General features: G+C 44.4%; 1 protein-coding gene across 7 annotated transcripts in view; it reads left to right on the top strand.

Moving 5' to 3' along the window:
• LOC134445968 (tight junction protein ZO-2-like) overlaps positions 1-19,914 on the top strand; it is a 189,196-nt gene that overhangs the window by 160,707 nt on the left and 8,575 nt on the right. For all 7 annotated transcript variants that reach the window (XM_063195149.1, XM_063195146.1, XM_063195148.1 and 4 more), the window contains 7 exons: positions 1,037-1,221; positions 4,397-4,492; positions 7,248-7,327; positions 8,918-9,128; positions 10,246-10,346; positions 13,025-13,285; positions 16,675-16,791. In XM_063195149.1, the coding sequence (XP_063051219.1) occupies positions 1,037-1,221; positions 4,397-4,492; positions 7,248-7,327; positions 8,918-9,128; positions 10,246-10,346; positions 13,025-13,285; positions 16,675-16,791 (1,051 nt within the window). The remainder of the gene's footprint in view (positions 1-1,036; positions 1,222-4,396; positions 4,493-7,247; positions 7,328-8,917; positions 9,129-10,245; positions 10,347-13,024; positions 13,286-16,674; positions 16,792-19,914) is intronic.

Genomic DNA, 19,914 nt, shown 5'->3' with positions numbered 1-19,914 from the left:
AGCTGCCTACTCTAAATCCCGTAGGGGGGTGTGTGGTTTTCCAATGGAGGACGGCAGTTTGAGAGAGAGACAGGAAACGTTTGGGATAGAGACAGGGAAGGGTCAGCAAAAGACCGGAATTCGAACCCGTGTCGGCCACGTAGCAGACGAGTGCCCTACCATTAAGCCCCTGTTGGGCATTATTTCAACAAGAGTGTCTCTTCCCGCCGGACATCCCTCCCTGCTGGCAGGATTTTGACTAACAGTGAGGAGGGAGAGCACGTAAGGGCACCCCATTACATTTCATTACATCACACGCTCGCTTCTCCTCCCTCATGGGGACTTACAACAAGGGATCCTTGTGGCTTAGTCTCTCCTCCAGACCTCCATGTCTCCTCCCTCTATTCCTCTCTTCTGTTGTTCTTCTTTCTCTTACTCTCTCTCTCTCTCTCTCTCTTTCTCTCTCTCTCTCTCTCTCTCTCTCTCTTTCTCTCTCTCTCTCTCTCTCTCTCTGGCCACTCAGTTAAAATTCAATTAAGCGCACTTTGAAAACGACTGTTTGTCTGACGTATAATTTTGTCATATGCTATTGTTCGAAGGACAGAGGGTCAATTATGTAGCCACGGTAATTAAAGTAACAATGGACCACTTGTCTGTCTACTGTTGTCTTTTCCTCCACTCCACTTGCTCATTTCTCTGCCTGTCTGTATCTCTCGCTCTGTCTTTCTCTGTCTTTCTCTCTCTCTCTCTCTCTCTCTCTCTCTCTCTCTCTCTCTTTTCCTCTCTTCTCTCTCTCTTTTGCTATCTCTTTCCTTGTATGTGCATTTCTGGATGTTTTGTTCTTTCTATCTGCCTCTTCATTGTCTTTCTCTTTCTCTCTCTCCCTCTGTGTCTGTCTCTCTGTCTGTCTCTCCCTCTCTCCCCCTTGTCAATGCCTATCTACGCCAGTCTCTGTCTGTCCTAATGTCTGCCAGTATTTGTTGTCCACTCACCTCTCTCTCTCCCTCTGTGTCTGTCTCTCTGTCTGTCTCTCCCTCTCTCTCTCTCACCCTCACAGAGCTGATCAGATGGCGAGTGTGCAGAACTCATGTCGTGCGGCGGGCGGTGACCGGGCAGACTTCTGGCGCTTGCGTGGCCAGCGGGCGGCGAAGAAGAAGGACCTGCGGAAGAGCCGAGAGGAGATGGCCGCCGCCCCCGTCAGCACGCGCTTCCCCGCCTACGAGAGGGTCGTACTCAGGGAAGGTGAGACTGCAGAGAAACACAGTAACATACTGAACACTGAAACACAATAACATACAGAACAATAAACCCTGACATAGCCGCCTATGTCAGCACCCGCTTCCCCGCTTACGAGAGGGTCGTACTCAGGGACGGTGAGACTGCAGAGAAAGTTTTCAGAGTGAGGAGTCCGCACACATAGAATCCTTTTTGTTGTTTTTTAATTTTTCATGGCAGGGTAACGTTTCGACCTCAACAGTCTTCTTCAGAACAATCTTCTTCAGAACAATCTGCCATGAAAAAATAAAAAACAACAAAAAGGATTCTAAGTGTGCGGACTCCTCACTCTGAAAACTACAGTTGACCTTCATCCTGCACCTTTCCCTGGGATGTGCACAATCCTCTCCTTCAACCGAGACTGCAGAGAAACACAGTAACATACTGAACAATAAACCCTGACATAGCCGCCCATGTCAGCATCCGCTTCCCCGCTTACGAGAGGGTCGTACTCAGGGACGGTGAGACTGGAGAGAAGCACAAAAGCCGTGCTTGCAGCCACACATTGAGGTATTGTACTCCATCACAACGAAATCTGTTTGGTCTTAGAAAGGTGGGATTGAATGTCTGGCAAGCAAGGTGGACAGAAATATCTAACGCCACAAGACAAAACAAAACTCTGCTTGCTGCTTGAAGCAACAGGTAAACTGCTTTGCTAACATGTGGATTGTGGCCGGACACTCAAACATTCAGATAGATAGATAGACAAACGGACAGTCATTGCAATACCTCACCCAATCCCCTCCTGGACATCAGGTAACAAATGATGCCTGACACAACAAAGTTATAATGAAAAGATTGTCCACATCCCATGCCTAGGCACTCAACAAAGTTTGATTTTTGTTCTGGTGGAGAGAACTTAAAATCCTCCTCCTGTTTAGTTGAATATAATTTGACACAAAGCATTGTGGTCATATATGAAAGTAATCAGATGGATTTTAGTTCTGTGTATTCTCTCAGCCGAACAAAACAAGCCTCGCGACCTTGACCCAGTTTGGCTCCAAATTTAATTAGGTCATCTACTTTGTATTAAGTTCTCCTGGAAATTTGATCTACATCTTTATTTTAAGTTTGTTTGTATTAAGTTGTTAACATGAAAATAGATAAACAGTCAGGCAAACAAACATACCCCAAACCAATACAAGTGGGTCAAAATAAGTATGAGCTCACAGGAATGAAAGTCACAAAATCACATTTAAACTTGCATTGTAAGCCCACATTTTTTCAGAAGATATCCTGTACGAAGAAGAACATAGCCTTACTATTACACTATAAGCCCCTCAATATACTGTGTATGCTATTTTTTTTTATTTAATTTGATTTATTTCAGATGTTATAAGAGAGAAATCAAATGCCTCTCTGTATAGATATATGGAAAAACGTGCACAGACAAAATATAGAAAAGCAACTTAGATTCAAACTGCACTTGTTTTTCTACATTGTGTCTGTGCACATTTTTGAATTGCATTAAACAAACATGCAGTGTATGGGCATGGAAATAATATAATAATATTCTGAACATAGTTACTATCACTGCAATATCGTATTAATAATGAAAGTAGTTAAAAGAAATCACCCTGTTTTATTATTAGTCTTATTGCCTTCCATTTCATTTTACTATCTTCATGGACGAAAACGACCCAAGAGAGACCCCAGTGGACTAGGGAGGGAGCTGTGAAAAGTCAAGGACTCCAGTAGTTCAGCACCCTATAAAGAGACAGTGTTAAGTGGGGGATGTGGGGAGATTGGGGACAGCATCCTCACATACACAGGCACATTCATACAGTAGAGCGAGAAGATTGAGCCTGGTGTTAAGAGAAGGATAATTCAGACATTGACAGACAGACAGACAGACACCAGACGGTATAATCAGGACAAAGTGATGTACAGACAGAGCCAGTAAAGAAAGAGAGTGAGAAAAAGAGAGAGAGAGGGAGGTATGGAGAAATGAGAGAGGGAGATGGAGAGAGAGAGATGGAGATAGAGAGAGAGAGAGAGAGAGATGGAGATAGAGAGAGAGAGAAGGGGACAGGGAGAGAGAAAGATGGACAGTCTGTGAATGTGTGAGAGATAGAGACACAAAGAGAAAGACAGAATGAGACAGAGTGAGACAGAGAGAGAGAGAAAGAGAGAGAGAGAGATAAAGAGATAAAGAGAGAGAGAGAGAGAGAGAGAGAGAGAGAGAGATAAAGACAGAGAGAGAGAGAGAGAGAGAGAGAGAGAGAGAGAGATAAAGACAGAGAGAGAGAGCGAGAGAGAGAGAGGAAGAGAGTCGGGCTGCTGTGAAGAGAAATGAGGCCGCCAGTGAACAGAATAGGGCAGCACTTTGCCACAGTGAGAGACAGTTGGAGACGAGACGGCACAGGCATCAGTGTAACGGGCTCTCCGCGGCCTCGTATTGATTAAAGAATTAGCGGACCCTCGACTGCACTAACTACGCACTACTGCACTGTGGCCCGTCTCTGGCACCGCCATCTTTCTTTCTTTTCCGTGTGTGTGTGTGTGTGTGTGTGTGTGTGTGTGTGTGTGTGTGTGTGTGTGTGTGTGTGTGTGTGTGTGCACGCGCACATGTGTGTGTACATGTGTGTGCGCATTTGTGTGTGTGTCTCTGCGTCTGTGTCTGTGAGGCTGTGTGTAGGTATGTGTGTGCAGCTTTTGTGTGTGTTTGTGTGTGCGCGCGTGCGTGCACATTTGTGTGCGTCTGCATGCGGGCATGTGTGCGTGCGTGTGCTTGTGCAGTAATGGTATTGGATCCATACAATACAAATGCTCTGTTCATTAATCAAGAAAGCTGTTAGGCCAGCGTTTAACTCCCAATCGTTCAACCTCTCACTGTGGCGCGGTTCATGCTGACAGTTTAAGTGACGTGAATGGACAGTTTTACTAGATATTACACATCGGCTTTACGTCCAGGCCACTCTGGCCTTCCTTCTTATCTCTACAGCTGTCTCCACTCCCATCCTTTTTCATAAACCCCTTTCTTCTCTCTCTCTCTTTCTCTCTTTCTCTCTCTCTCTCTCTCTCTCTCTCTCTCTCTCTCTCTATCTGTGTGTCTCTGTACCTCTCTCTGTACCTCTCTCTCTCTCTCTCTCTCTCTCTCTCTCTCTCTCTCTCTCTCTCTCTCTCTCTCTCTCTCTCACAGCTGGCTTCAGGAGGCCTGTGGTGCTCTTCGGCCCCATTGCGGATGCTGCCAGTGACAAGCTGGCCTCCGAGCTCCCAGATGAGTTTGTCGTTGCCAGTAAGTGACATTTGTTGAATCTGGTTAAGTGTTTCATCTACTACTATATAATGAGCTATTTTCCCCAACTGCTATAAAAGCCATTTAAATGCAATTTTCATAAATCTTTTAGCTTTGGAAAAATTAGAACTGGGTGAACGTTTTTCCTTAACAAATTCATACCAGAAAAAATCTGTGATTTTATTAATTATAGTTCCTAAGAAGCACCTTTGAATATTTGTGTGTATATATATATATATATATATGCTGTATATATAGCGTTATGGAAAGGAGCTCTTCAGGTAAGCATATAACTCTACAGCACACAGACCAGTGGCACTGTGTTAATATTTTAAAGCCCCCACAGCACTAACCGTCTCCATTTGGGGTTGTTCAGTTACAGGAGGAGTTGGTCCCCCAGGCGGGAAATCTGCATTGTATGGGGGCATAGTGTAAGCTGTGCCTTAAGGGGAGATGACTACTAATAAGTGCCTTTACCAGAGGATTTGGAAGACAGTAATTACACAGTTTGGGTGGGGGCATTTCCTTTCCTGTTAAAATCAGGGCATTTTCATGGAATGTGTCTCCAGCTCTCTAAAACGTTATTTCCTCACTGAGTCTCACATCCTCATTGAGTCATGTGGTCAGTATTTCACATACAAGGCAATTTGTGTTGTCTGTTTTGAAGGGAGTGGGCTGTCTAATTTAATTCAATTACATAAATGTATGAAACATCCTTCCTGCCTTAATCTAATATCTAACTCAGGGGTTTGTTTGATTTTGAAATTTATTCCAGTAATAATTCAAACCTCGAGTTGAGGGGGAATGCTCTGTTGGACTCGTTTCTCTATTTTCCTCACTTTATGGTCATATTTTTAGTTATTTAATTTTATTTCTGCATAATGATACAGATAAGTTTACTATGTTGAGTACATTTTCTATGCATTTGGGTGCGGCACTGGTGCTTGGGCTGTACTGCCCTACAATCTTAGAACGCAGTAACTCTGAAAACTGCAAACTGAGAAAAAAGGCTTCAAAGTTTCCCATATGGCGCGACAACTGTGTTGTCGGTAAATTGGTGGTGACACTTCCTGGTAATACTTTTTTAGGATAGAAATTTAATGCACACAAAAAAAAACCAAACAAACAACATATATGTGTCTTTTTGCCACAAAAAACAGAGTTACTGCGTTCTTGGCTGGTATTACTGCCACAAAATGGAGTTACTGCAGGAGTTACTGCGTTCTTGGCTAGTATTACTGTCTACTCCCAAACCAGTCCCATTGGAACGTGCAGCAGTAACTCGCCGACTTACTGCGTTTTTGTTTTGTACGACGTAACCTTTAATCCAACACCGCAGTAACTTTTTTTTGGTCATTTTTGCACTTTCAAAATGAGTTTTTCTCCAAAACGGGACGGTGTTGGGCCACCATTTTTTGACACAAGACAAATGAGGTAGTTTAAAACCCATTTCCGATATAAAAAATGTTTCGACCATTTTGAGTTACTGCGTTCTTGTTTTGCACGGCAGTGTAGTGGGCACTGATAGCTCATCCTTACTCTTGCCTATCTAACCAGAGTACAGGTGGCTCAGGGAAGTAATTGGGTTTCTGATAGCGGGTGTAGGAAAAAAAAACATTTTTTGACCGTGTAAACTGTGTTTAACAGTGTTCCTTTCATATTATTAGTTATTTGCTTGGTTTGAGAAGAAACCTGATTAGATATGTAATGTAAAGACAGACACTAAAATATATTTGAGCACTGGAAAATAAGAACGCGTGTCAGAGCTTAACCTGAATGCTTCCGTCAAAGCGACTCCAGCTGAGACATAGGAGGCTGCTAAATACTCTACCAGTACAGTTGTTTTTTAAAACTTCAAACATTATCTCTGAATAAATGTCCTTGGCTTCCTTGGACCTCTGAGGGTCGTTGAGTGTCTCATCTATAGGATACCTGCATATATAATGGCACAATAGGAATGTCTGTGCCCTGAATAGTGTTTGTTATACTGCAAAAAAAACAACCCTGGGACACTTCACCCATTTCTCACTGTCACTCAACACTGCGAACAATGCTAAAATGTTAGCTACACTGGTCTTGTGTCTGTGATTGTGGACACTGGGACATTACACACCAATTTGTCACTACCATTCCAAACAATAACAATGCAAAAAAAAGTGAAGGCAGATTATTACAGACGTTCTTAAGACGGCCAGATTCAGGTTGTCTGGTCTTGCCTTACTGTGACTGAATGCTAGGACACTTCATTACTTTCTCACTGCCATTCCAATCAACAACAATACTACAATCCTCTGATGGCTGGTCTCGTTGTGACTGGCTGTGACTGTGAGTGAACGTGGGCACTCAGTAATCTCCCAGTAGTAAGGGCCATGATTGTCTTGGCCGGGTGACAGTGAGGGATCGTGTGCTCCCGTTCGCCCTGCTGAATAAGTGATGAGCTGACCGGGGGCCCGTTACTATGTGTGTGTGCTCTCCCCTGCCCCTGCCCCTGCCCCTGTCCTGTCCTCTGTCTGTTTTTTTCTCTCTCTCTCTCTTTCTCTCTCTCTTTCTCTTTCTCTTTCTCTCTCTCTCTCTCTCTCTCTCTCTCTCTCTCTCTCTCTCTCTCTCTCTCTCTCTCTCTCTCTCTCTGTGCTCCTTCACACCCTGTCCTGGCCTCTATTTGCCCTCATCTCATCTCTCTCCCTCTCTCTCTCTCTCTCTCTCTCTCTCTCTCTCTCTCTCTCTCTCCCTCTCTCTCTCTCTCTCTCTCTCTCAGAAACCGAGCCCAAAGACGCCGGTTCAGAGAAGTCCTCTGGTGTGGTGCGCCTCAACACCATCAGGCAAATTATTGAGCAGGTAAGGGTAGAGGATGCACAGTGAAAAAATGCATGCACGTGTATGCACACACATGCATGCACACAGTACATACACATGCACACGTGCACATGCATGCACCCGCACACCCACCCTCCCACACACACACACACACACACACACATGCACACACACATACACTAACTAACTAACTTCCACACACATTTAAACATACTGTATATATGCAAATGTATGCATGCACACATAAACACCTGTCGACTCCGGCATAGAACATATGTGTACAGCCATGCACAGGGACATGGACGTGGGTGGACAGGGGCATGTTTTAGCATAAATGCAAACCGCCGGACCAAAGGGCAGCTTTTTCATGACAGCCTCAGCTGATAGCACTAGGTGCATTGATTTTCAGATGACCACAGTGGTGAATGGGATGCACACTAATTGTTTGCTGACAGCACCTGCCCATGGATGTTTGCACAATTCTAATATATTAATCAGTTGTGTAGTGGTAATCAATAGAAGTTGGTTAGCTATGGTCTATAGTGGTTAAATGTGGTTAAATGATTTCTTTGTCATTGGCCATCTCAAAATGTGACCAATTGACATTTCAGTCACATAAAGAATGTGAATGTTCGCATACTATGTACACAGTGTTCACATCCATATCCACTTGACTGAACAACAGTAGCCAGGCTATGCCCTCCTTGTGACGCAACACCTTTGGCGTTGCTACTAGTCAGGTCAAGAGCAATGCAAGTACTTTTTGAGCTCCGGAGAACTCGGGAACTCCACCCACTTTGTCAGGAACCAATCAACTTTGAGCAGCTCCGATGGGCCTAGGTAGAGGCCTGTTCAAGGCATTGAGGTGGTGTAAGCAGAGACATTCTATTGGGACTAAGAAAATGTTTGGTTTGAACTTCGCCACTGCCTTTTTGGGCCATGTCCAGTAGCAAACGGAGGGAGGCAGGTTAACCCTTTGAGGAGTACCATCACAAATATGTGATTAGAATTTTGCCCAAATTTTGAGTTCTCATTATGATGTCATAAGGACTTTGCAAGATTTTTAACACAGACTTCGATGGGAGCAGTAGAGTCAAAGATTCTCTATTCTGCATTTAAACCGTCTCTGGTATAGTGTTCAAGTAAAATTCTAGAAGAATCTGGGGAAAGTCCTTACTCCTCAAAGGGTTAACCAGAACGTTTGGAAACATTATTCGTTATCTTCTTGGTCAGACCAGAAACTCGGTACAAGATTTGAAAGTCGATTATAATCGGGCTAGAACAACGGAATTGTTAAAAATATTTTCTATTCACTTCACTTCACCCCATCCTCATCCCACTCTAGTTTAGATACAGGACAGAACCTAAATAAGTTCATTGAAATCTGCCTTGACACTGTTGTATTTCAACAGCCTTTCATGGCTTTATTTTTGTACCTCCAACACCCCACTCCACCCCCAATCCCTCACTTTCACACGCAGGCACACAGGCACACAGGCACGCAGGCGCACACGTACACGTACACACGCACACACACACACACACACACACACACACACACACCAAGCCGTATCGTCTAGCTAACTATTATGCTTTTTTGACCCTGACCAGGACAAGCATGCTCTGTTGGACGTGACGCCCAAGGCTGTGGACACGCTGAACTACACGCAGTGGTACCCCATCGTCATCTTCTTCAACCCCGACTCCAAGCAGGGCATCAAGGCCATGCGCCAGCGCGTCATGCCCAACTCCAACCGCAGTGCCCGCAAGCTCTTTGAGCAGGCCACCAAGCTCAGGAAATCATGCTCCCACCTCTTCACCGGTCAGTAGATCTCAAGACTATGAAGATTGGTCTAAAGGGTTTAGTTAAAGCAAAGTTAGTTAAAGTTAGTTAAAGCAAAGCTCTAAGACCCGCCAACCGGCCAAATGTTGGTGAAAATTCAGTTTGACTGGTAGAAAGGAAAACTTACTTCGACTGGTATTGAGTGTATGTTTGGTGAGTAAGATGTAACATCTACTAGTCAAATTGGCTAATGATGAAAACAGTTAATTTATAGCCCTGGTTATAAGACACCAAGTTCAGGAAAACATTCTGTCACTTTTTCACCATCCAGACCCACAATATTGTCCAGAATGAAGGGGTCGCTGAGAAGGCTACAGCTGAAAGGGGACGGTGCTTATTTGCATTTGGGGGGGGGGGGGGGGGGGTGGGGGTGTGCATTAGCGTATTTCATTTTGTAATACTAAGGGGGTCAAGGGGGCATCAGGAGGCTTATGATGAGGTCAAGGGGGCGTTTGCACAAAAAGGTTGAGAACCACTACACTAGACTATAAAGATTCTCACTCATCCCTGCCATGTTACTCAAACAGTTCAATTGTAAACATAACTGAAATGTTTGAAGCTTGCAACTAAACTCTTCTCACCAAGCTGTACTGATAAACAAACACAGATTATCTAACCACCCAGAACAATAATGCCCGATTTGCCTACCACACACCGACACATGGAACCCCAGAATGATATCATGTTTAGCCTTGGGGGGGGAAAACAAGCTTTGGACAGTCCTCTCTCCATTTGCAACTGAATTTCTCCTCTCTGCAGTTGCCCATTGATTCTGGAACACTACTACACAGTTGATCGTCTATGATTGTAACTCCGATATTCTTTGTGCTTCTTTATCTCTGTACCAATATCCCCTATTTTTCTTTGAGGATGGCCTTTCCTCCTGTCCTACTTATTTTCTCCTCCTCTATCTGTGTTATTCTCTTTCTCCCTTTCTCTCGTTTATTGCCCATTCCATCTCTTTCTTTCTTTTTTCCCCTCTTCCCATATTTTCATCTCTCTCTCTCTCTCTCTCTCTCTCTCTCTCTCTCTCTCTCTCTCTCTCTCTCTCTCTCTCTCTCTCTCTCTCTCTCTCTCCCCTGTGTTGCCTCTTTAGCCTCTATCAGCTTGAACTCGGCCAATGATGCCTGGTACGGCAGTCTGAAGGACTCCATAAAGGAGCAGCAGACGCAGGCTGTGTGGGTCTCGGAAGGGAAGGTAAACACGGGATACAGCATTTCACTGCACCAAAATCTCCTGTACACTTGCTGTATGATACAATATGATACAATACGATACGGTTGTACCTTATTGTCAGTTTACACTGAAATTAATGTTGCATCCCTGATCAAGACTCGTTTAAGAGGACATACACATAACATCACATCACAAGACTATTGCACAACTGACTAAAACAGAGGGCACAGGCCTATACAGACGTACATGCTGCATACGCACATTACATACAACCCATACATACAACAATCATATCATATCATAATGCACTCGCACGTATAACATGTGCACAACGCGCACACACGTGCGCACACGCACACAAATGCACAACAAGCATATGCACACACACACACACACACACACAAAAACACACACACACACACACACACACACACACACACACACACACACACACACACACACACACACACACACACACAAAAACACACACAAATGCACAACAGGCACACACACGCAAAAAACGATTCCAATAAGTACAGACAGATGGACGTTGAAACATTTAAACAGACTCACATGTTGTTTTCTGAATGTACCTGGATACTGTATGTACACATGCAACTTCTTCTTCCTACTTTTTCTTATCATTCTGGACTTCCTGTAACTCTCTTTTAAATTCCCTGACATCCTATATATTTTCATTATTCATCCTAAATATTTATATTCATCCTAAATATATCTTCTATATTCATCCTAAATATCTATATTCATCCTATATCTATATTCATCCTATACTTATATCTTCTATATTCATCCTATATCTACAGTATATTCATCCTATATATATCTTCTATATTCATCCTATATATATCTTCTATATTCATCCTCTATATTCATCCTATATATATATTCATCCTATATATATCTTCTATATTCATCCTATATATATCTTCTATATTCATCCTATATATATCTTCTATATTCATCCTATATATATATTCACCCTATACTTATAACTTCTATATTCATCCTATATCTATGTTGTATACAGTACTGTAGAGCCCTCTTTAATGCTAGCCATTTAAAGAGAGTCCTCGTAGCCATTCTTCTCCAGTTTCAATCCCGGGTTCAGAAAGTAAAAACCCCAGCCACATGTTCGATCCAACCAGCTCTGAATAAGCTCGTAATCGTAATGAGTACACAAGGCAGCTTGGCCAGTTGTTGCTCAGTGAAGTCAACCTGTGTTGTAGGAAGTAAACTGTGCGAGGGGTTTTTACAGTCTGGACCAGGTTTTTGACACCTTTGGTTTCTTTTTCTTCTTATCTTCTGAGTGCTGTTTTTTCTCTTTCTCCTGTTCACAGTGAAGTACCGTAACTCTGGTAGTAGCTGTTCTACTGTAGCCTACTGTTCGGAGCCTCTAAGGGGTCGCAGATGAGAAAAATAACCGAGGGTGTCAATAAAACGAGAGCTTTACTTTGCAAAGAGTGCCCTCGAGTTATTAAACCATGTGTTCATGTAAACCATGAGTGCACACCTTCACCTACATTGTGGGCTCGGCTTGATAAAGTTGTGTGCGCGTTGCTATGAAGTCTTGCCCACGTTTTGTATATAGTGCACTCAATTTATTTAAGTGCGGCCACGATTTATAAAACATGTTAACGTAATTAAACAATCATGATTTATTGTGGGCATCCAAAATGATGTGAGCTCATTTTAGAAATTGTGGACACGCTTTAGTAAATTGTTCTCAAATTGTATAACGTGGCCACGACTGAATAGCAATGAGTGCACGGTTTTTGTAAGAAGTGCCAACAATTTACATCAACGTTTTCATGCCTTATTTAGACAATTTCAACACTTTGCAAAGTGAAAGAAGGCTTTCTTGACCAGATTTGTGTAAAGTAAAAGCAGAAGTACTCTTACAAATGATATTACAACACTAGTGGTACGATACTGCATGGTTTCAACTTTGTAAATATCATACTACTGGTGTTGTAATTACATCTTTAAGAGTACTTCTACGTCTACTTTCTACAACTCCGGGGTGAGTTTCTCGAAAGTGTAGTTGTTAGCCAGTTAGCAACTCGGGTAGTTGTCAATGGAAAATTGCATTGCAAACAACAAAGTAGCTAACGTAGTTAGCAACAATGCTTTGGAGAAACGCACCCCTGTTCTTGACACCCTCTGAAACAGACATTCGGTATTTTTCAAAGTGAAGTGCTGTAGCCTTGCTAGGACGAGTAACGCCCATTTTTCGCAGATTTCACCAAAGACTATCCAATAAGGAGTTCTAGGTGTAATTGATAATTGGATACACCTTGGAAAAATGGGCGTCACTATCTTAGCAAGGCTAGGACACTTGACTTTGAGAAATGCCCATTATCTGGTCTGCCCCGGGCTCCGTACTACTCTACTGCCATCCTGTGCATGCTCTTTATTGTGTTTCATCCTTTCTTTGGTGGCTCCACTCTACAGCTGGGTTCCTTCTTTTTTCTTTTTGTTTTTCTTCTTTCTTGTCCTCTGTCCTCTTGTCCTCCTTGTCCTCCCTTGTTCCCCCCTCCTGCTCCTCCTGCTCCTCCTCCTTCTTCCTCCTCTTCTTGTTCTTCCTCTTCCTCCTCCTCCTCCTCCTCTTTGTTCTTCTTCTTCTGTCTTCTTTGTTTTCACTCCTCTCTGTACAAAGATCCATCATGTGTCTCTTTTAGCTGGACGGGACGGAGGCGGACCTTGACATCCAAGACGACCGCATGTCGTACCTGTCGGCCATGAGTGCCGACTACCTGAGCGCCGACAGCCGATTGGCCAGCGACTACGAGGACACGGCGGACGAGGGTGGGGTCTACACGGATAATGAGCCCGAGGGGGACTCCTCGCTCACGCTGCTGCAGGGAGGAGGAGCAGGAGCAGCAGGCAGCCTGCACATGTCTGCCATCAGCAGATCGTCTGAGCCAGTCATGCCAGAGGAGGTCTGATACACGCACGCATGCGCACACACACACACACACACACACACACATACACAAACACACACACACACACACACACACACACACACACACACGTTACAAACTCTATTCTTTTACCAACAATGTACATACCCAACTCATATCATCTCTTAAGAACAGCTCTGAGAAGCATATTAGTGAGATCTGGTCACCTGCTGATGCTTAGAAGTAATGCTTCTGCCCTCTACAGTCTAATGTCGGTAGTGCAGGTTGCCTCAATAAATCTCCTCAAGTGTAGTGCGTGTCTGTCCCAGCACTATCTGGTAGGTGTCATGTAATCTGGTGTCTTGGAAAGATGCTTTTGACAAGTTTGTCATAACACAACATGAGATGACATAAATATGCGTTGCTATTGTCATGCGTTGCTAGTGCCATGCCGAGTTAAACGCTTTTTGCAGAACTGTGCTCTAATTTGGAGAGCTAAATACACTGTTTGAGATTATGTAGACATTGACACAAGGCTGACAGAGGCATACCCACAGGTAATAATGCACACACACACACACACACACACACACACACACACACACACACACACACACACACACACACACACACACACACACACACACACACACACACACACACACACACTGCATTGACTCATTCATTCTTAACACAGAGAAACACACACTCACCCTTCCACTCCCACCTCCCATTCCCAGCTATCCAGGAACTGTGCTTGACCTCCTTGTCCTCTGGGCTGTGTTTCCAGACCACCTCCTGCCACCTCCCCATACCCCCACTTCCCCCTACTCTAGGGCTGTGCAATATATCGTATTTATATCGCGATATCAATATTCATCATATATCGTGATATCAATATCAAAATTCATATATCGTGATATTTTGTCATTTGTCATTTGCAACGCTACGGTGCAGTATGGCAGCCAAGGGATTAAGCAAAACGCAGGGGTGGTACATCAGAACTAGCTGTATGTCGAGAAAAATAGACGCCTCTCGAGTCTCGCGCTCTCCTCAAGTCTACATTCACGCAGACTTACTAGATATTATGCTACTAGAGAGCACTAGAAACTAGAAAGCCATTTTGTGTGCTACTCCACTACGATAATAGTGGCAGGGGTTGGGAATTTCGTATATATCGCGTAAAATATCATGATATCAATATTATAAAATATCGCATAAAATATCGTGATATTGATTTTTTCCAATATCAGCCCTACCCTACCCCCACTTCTGCCTCCTGTCTTTACTATTATGTAGTTCCCAAAACAGACTAAGACCAGCTATTGGTAGGGTGGTATTGTTGAGACTTAACAGATCGGGTCATTGTAAGAACGCTTGTCATGACATGCAGAAATATTGAAAAAATGAATGTATGAAATGTCTGAAATTATGTCACGCTTGAATGTGTGTCGTGTGTGTAATTTTCTGCTTTTTATTTTGTCATACCCCCTTAGCCACAAGGCATTAAAGTAATTACACACACACACACACACACACACACACACACACACACACACACACACACACACACACACACACACACACACACACACACACACACACACACACACACACACACACACACACACACACACACACACACCATTGACTCCCTCCCTCACATTGGTGGCTGATGTGAGTGGTGCCCTCAGCTTGACCTTTTGTGGTTTCCTGTGTGGGCCAACTCCACCCCCTCACAGTATTATGTAACAAAGACAATAAAGCATGTCATAATATTGTCATAGGTAAGGGCATGCCGCATACCATGAACTGGGAAGTGAGACATTTAGAAACCCCTTTGTGGTAGCCCAGCAAAGCTGCCTGCAACTTGAAATGAAGATTTGGGTCAGTCGTGGCCTAGTGCAGTGGTTCTAAACCTTTTTTTCTCAGCACACCCCCTTACCTGTGCCGAAGACAAGCCGCGCACCCCCAACACAAGCTTCTACATATGTATATGAACTAAAAATGATTAATGATTCTCGCTTGATACATGAATCAGTACCTGAATGACTTTAAATGGGAACCAGAACTTGTTTAATTTGGACTTAATTTGGCCTAATTATAATGTTTGCAAGTATAATTTTGGTCACAACCTCTACACAAACAAAATTCCGTGCACCCCCTGGAATCTCTGGCGCACCCCCAGGGGGTGCCCGCACCCCAGGTTAAGAACCACTGGCCTAGTGGTTAGGGAGGTGGTCTTAAGATCAGAGGGGTGCAGGTTTTTAATCACACCCTTACTGGTAGCTCTCCCTATACCTCCGTCAATGGCTGAAGTGCCCAGTGGCCCAGAAGAGCCAGATGGCACAAGTTAGCTTACTGATTCCTACATGTAGCTCAGCCATAATTTTGTCCTATGACATCAGTCAGACTAATTCGCAGGGCAAAAATATTTGTTGCCATTAGAGTTTGTCTAGTGGACCCCTGCTATGGCCAGTTTGTAACCATGCTTGAAAGATGTGGCCTGCTTTGGGTGTCTATGCAGAGCCAGACGTAGGGCCTACTGTACCGTATGCCTGTAGACATACTTATTATAGACATATTTAGTAGCGAGACCTACTTTGAGTACCATGTAATATCCTGTTCAGGCCGTGCATGTCTAGGAAAAGGTTTAAGAGTCTCCAGTGCCCTTCTGTAAAGCCGATTTTGCCGCATCACTGAGAGTTCACTGATGTTTTGATATGGCTCACTGGGTTTTTGCCTGTCTATTTTGTCAATAGGCATCTCAAGAAAGCAACACGGTGGTTTAAAAGCAACAGCCTGATTTGTAGCAAAAACAAACTGTCTGATCCTTTCCTTCCCTTCCTCCCCCTGCTACTCATTCCCTTCCTCTCTTCTTCTCTCCTCTCCTCTCCTCTCCTCTCCTCTCCTCTCCTCTCCTCGCTTCTCCTCTCCTCTCCTCTCCTCTCCTCCTTATTGCCCGCCTCTCCTCTCCTCTCCTCTCTTGTCTTCTCCTCTCTTTTCTTCTCCTGTCCTGTCCTCTCCTCTCCTCTCTTTGATTCTCCTCTCCTGTCCTCTCCTGTCCTGTCCTGTCCTGTCCTGTCCCCTCCTCTCCTCTCCTCTCCTCTCCTCTCCTCTCCTCTCCTGTCCTGTCCTGTCCTGTCCTGTCCTCTCCTCTCTTTTATTCTCCTCTCCTGTCCTCTCCTCTCCCCTTCTCTTCATTCCTCCTTATTGCCCTCTTCCCTACTCCTCCCTCACCCCCTCTGTGTCCTAATGATCCTCCTCTCCTACCCTGTGTGTTATCATACTCACCCTTTTCCTCTCCTCTCCTCTCTTCCCCCACACCTCTCCTCTCCTCTCCTCTCCTCTCCTCTCCTCTCCTCTCCTCTCCTCTCCTCTCTTCCCCCACACCTCTCCTCTCCTCTCCCTCCACTGTTCCTCAGATCCTGCGTCGTAGCAGCCCTGAGATCCGTGGGCGCGTTCGGAGGGTGGGGAGCAGGGAGGTGCTGCCAAGCGACTCCCCTGGTCCCCTGACCACCTTCCTGACTGAACCCCAGAAGGTGAGCCCTACCCTGCCCCTCTCACACCTGCTCCCCTCCCTCTTCACTTTTCTCTCCCTCCACACCGCCTCTCCAATACAAAAAAGACAGAGCACGTACTGAACCACAATTCCTGCTCTTCAAAGAGGCATACACACGTAAACACATAAACGCGAACACCAAGGCTTGACTTGAACCTTTTCGCTTTCCGACCACTGTGGCTAGTGTTTTCCCCGAGTCACTAGCCATCCAGCTATTCTAGCCACAAATTATTATTTTTTTTTTTTATCATGACGCTGTACATCAGAAGATGAGGTTCTAAGAAGCAAGAAGATGAGTACATGGGTTTCTACATGGAAATACAACAAACAAATAGAAACTTCCACAACCCCTCTCCTGGATTCTTCCAGGTCATGTTTTTTTTGTTCTGAGCGATTTGACTTTTTGTAGCTTTTAAAGGTACACTGTATAATATTTTTTCTTTCCATTCATTTCATTAAAAATGTGGGTATGTCAGAGCTGAATGAAAACATTCTAACGCAAGACTATTGTCCTAGCTTTTAAATGCAACTTATATCATGTTTTTATGTGCTTCGGAGCATGAGATTTTTATAGGCTGAAGCCACCTTTTCCCAAAAAGGGCTTAGGTATTCAGCAGTAGCCTGATTATCATTGACTTTCAAATTTCCTCGAGACTTAGTCTGACCAAGAGCATAACAATTAACATTTCCCAAACGGTATGGTTGACCCGCCTCCCTTGATTTGCTTCCAGACAAAGTGGGAGAAGTTCCCGATTTTTAGGGAGCTCAGAAACAATATTTGTATTACTCTTGACCTGACTAGAAGCAACACTGAAGGTGTTGCGTCACTAGGAGGGTGCGGCCTGGCTAATTCAGAAGGTGTTCCAAGAAGAAGTCCAGTTGCTTATGGCTAAACTCTTAGCACTCACACCTCCTTTGTTCCACACCTCCCTCCCCACCGCCCCTCCCCCAATACACACCTTCCCAAATACACACATCCTGACACCTGTCTCATTCACACCCGTCCTCCAACACACACACACACACAAACACACACACACACACACACACACACGCGCGCGCACGCACGCACGCACGCACGCACGCACGCACGCACGCACACACACACACACACACACACACCTATGCCTTGACACCTATGGCTTCCTCCATCACTTCCACATCCTCTCATCTCTGGTGTCACTCCTGGTGTGTTTTGAGTCCCCTATCAGTGTCAGTTGATGCCCAATGGTGCCAGCCGCTCCCACCAAAACTGATACTCTTACAGATCACTTATGCAGATCTGTCTGTATGAGTGCGTTGCAATATGCGACCTTGCCTCCTACACTTGCGCTTGTCTCCTCGTCCCGCCTCCTGGCCCCTCCTCCGTGGAGAAAACGATAAAGTTTCCCAGCTGTCAGCCAAGTCACAACAACTTTTGAGAGACTGTTTTTCATTCACCATCCCAATTGCAAATGAGAAAAAGACTCTACAATTGAGCTTTTGCAAGATACTGAAATATAATGCTGTTGCCAGTGATGTCATCATGACGAGAAGCAAGTGGAGGAGGCAAGGTCGCATATTGCAACGCACCCTATAAGTCCCTCCACTTGGCGGCCATCTTGGTGACACCAGGGTAGCTATTTCAGGCAGCTGTATGTCTATATGTTTTCAACTGCGAATCAGCAGCATTTGTTACAAAATGATTGGATCAAAGACAGCGCAAGTCAGTAGGCAATTGGCTCTTTTTGCTAGAAAGGTGGGAGATGTGCAAAGCACACTACACATTAGCCTTACCCAGAGTCGTATTTTAATTCTTAATATACGGCTCTGGCCTTACCATATTGCCCCCATTCATTTCTATGAAAGTGTTTGTCTCATGTTGAACGACTCTGGTACAGTAGAGTACTGTAGAGTGCACCTACACCATAAAGATCACCACACAGTAGCTGATACTCTTACAAAACTTACAGGCAGCTAGTTCAGGACTTTTAAAGGTACACTGTATAATATTTTTTAGCAGTTTCTGCTTGTTAGAACTGGAACTCGGAATGCCCCTGAGGTTTAGGCAGAGACACTACACTGCACTACTACACCGCATCCACACTACCTCAGAACACCACAATACTCAAGCGATATTAAACATACCTCCAATAAACATACCGAGCACTCCTCCGATGTATCTGTATCTATCTGTATCTATCTAAACAAACTTAAAATCCCCACAATGTGTTACCGATAAATATCCTGGGCAGTGGGCACTCCTTGAAACACCATCCACACCACACCATTCACAAACCACCATCCGTGACCTCAGAAAGTCCGCAGTCTCGACTGCACCTCCAGGGGTCACCGTCTGCCTGACCAGATGTAGCTGGCCAGTGGCGCGGAGGGCCACCATATGGAACTCTGGTTAGTGCATAGTGAGGGCCGCTGACAGCTTTCTATTGGCTGGGCTTGGAACAAAGTAACCTGAAAGCCCCTCCCCCTCCCCCTGCCCGGGACAACTGACCCTTTTGTCCCACCCCCTGTCGACTTCCCTGAGTGCAGTGGTGGTTCCAAAACGCTTTCTGCCGGAGACACTCTTTTGGATATAAGGATATTTTCAGCACTTCTCTCCCCATTCACAACTATACTCTAAGCGTCCAATACTTTTTTTTCTTTAATAATGTTGTTAAAATTCAATTTGAAAAGTACTATACAATTAGCCATACAAATGAGTGAATGAATACTAACCCTTATACTATGAAGCAATATGGAGATTTATTCAGGACTGGAAGAATTAATTGAATGGCAAATGGCCTTATAAAGTATTAATTGTTGCTGGCATACGGTTTGCACAGGTGGAAATGTCTGTCTCCCAAATGTACTCTTCTCTCCTGAGGCTTTAACAGCAGCATCTTCTGAAAACCATATTTTGTTTTTTTCCCTCTCTTGTTGATAATATTCCTTTTTTGACAAAAAGAAGAAGAAAAAGAACGGGTTCTTTTGGAAGATGCCTCTCCATAATGGGTCTGACTCTTCTCGCTGCAGCTCGGTGGAACCCACCGGTACTTTCTTAGAACACGTAGACCACGTGTTGCCATAGACAACATACTCTAGAATTCTAGAATGTGCTGCTAGA

This window comes from Engraulis encrasicolus, chromosome 3, assembly GCF_034702125.1.
Source record: "Engraulis encrasicolus isolate BLACKSEA-1 chromosome 3, IST_EnEncr_1.0, whole genome shotgun sequence".
Lineage (NCBI taxonomy): Eukaryota > Metazoa > Chordata > Actinopteri > Clupeiformes > Engraulidae > Engraulis > Engraulis encrasicolus.
Note: the sequence above shows the minus strand (reverse complement) of the source record. Positions and strands in the feature narration are given on the sequence as shown.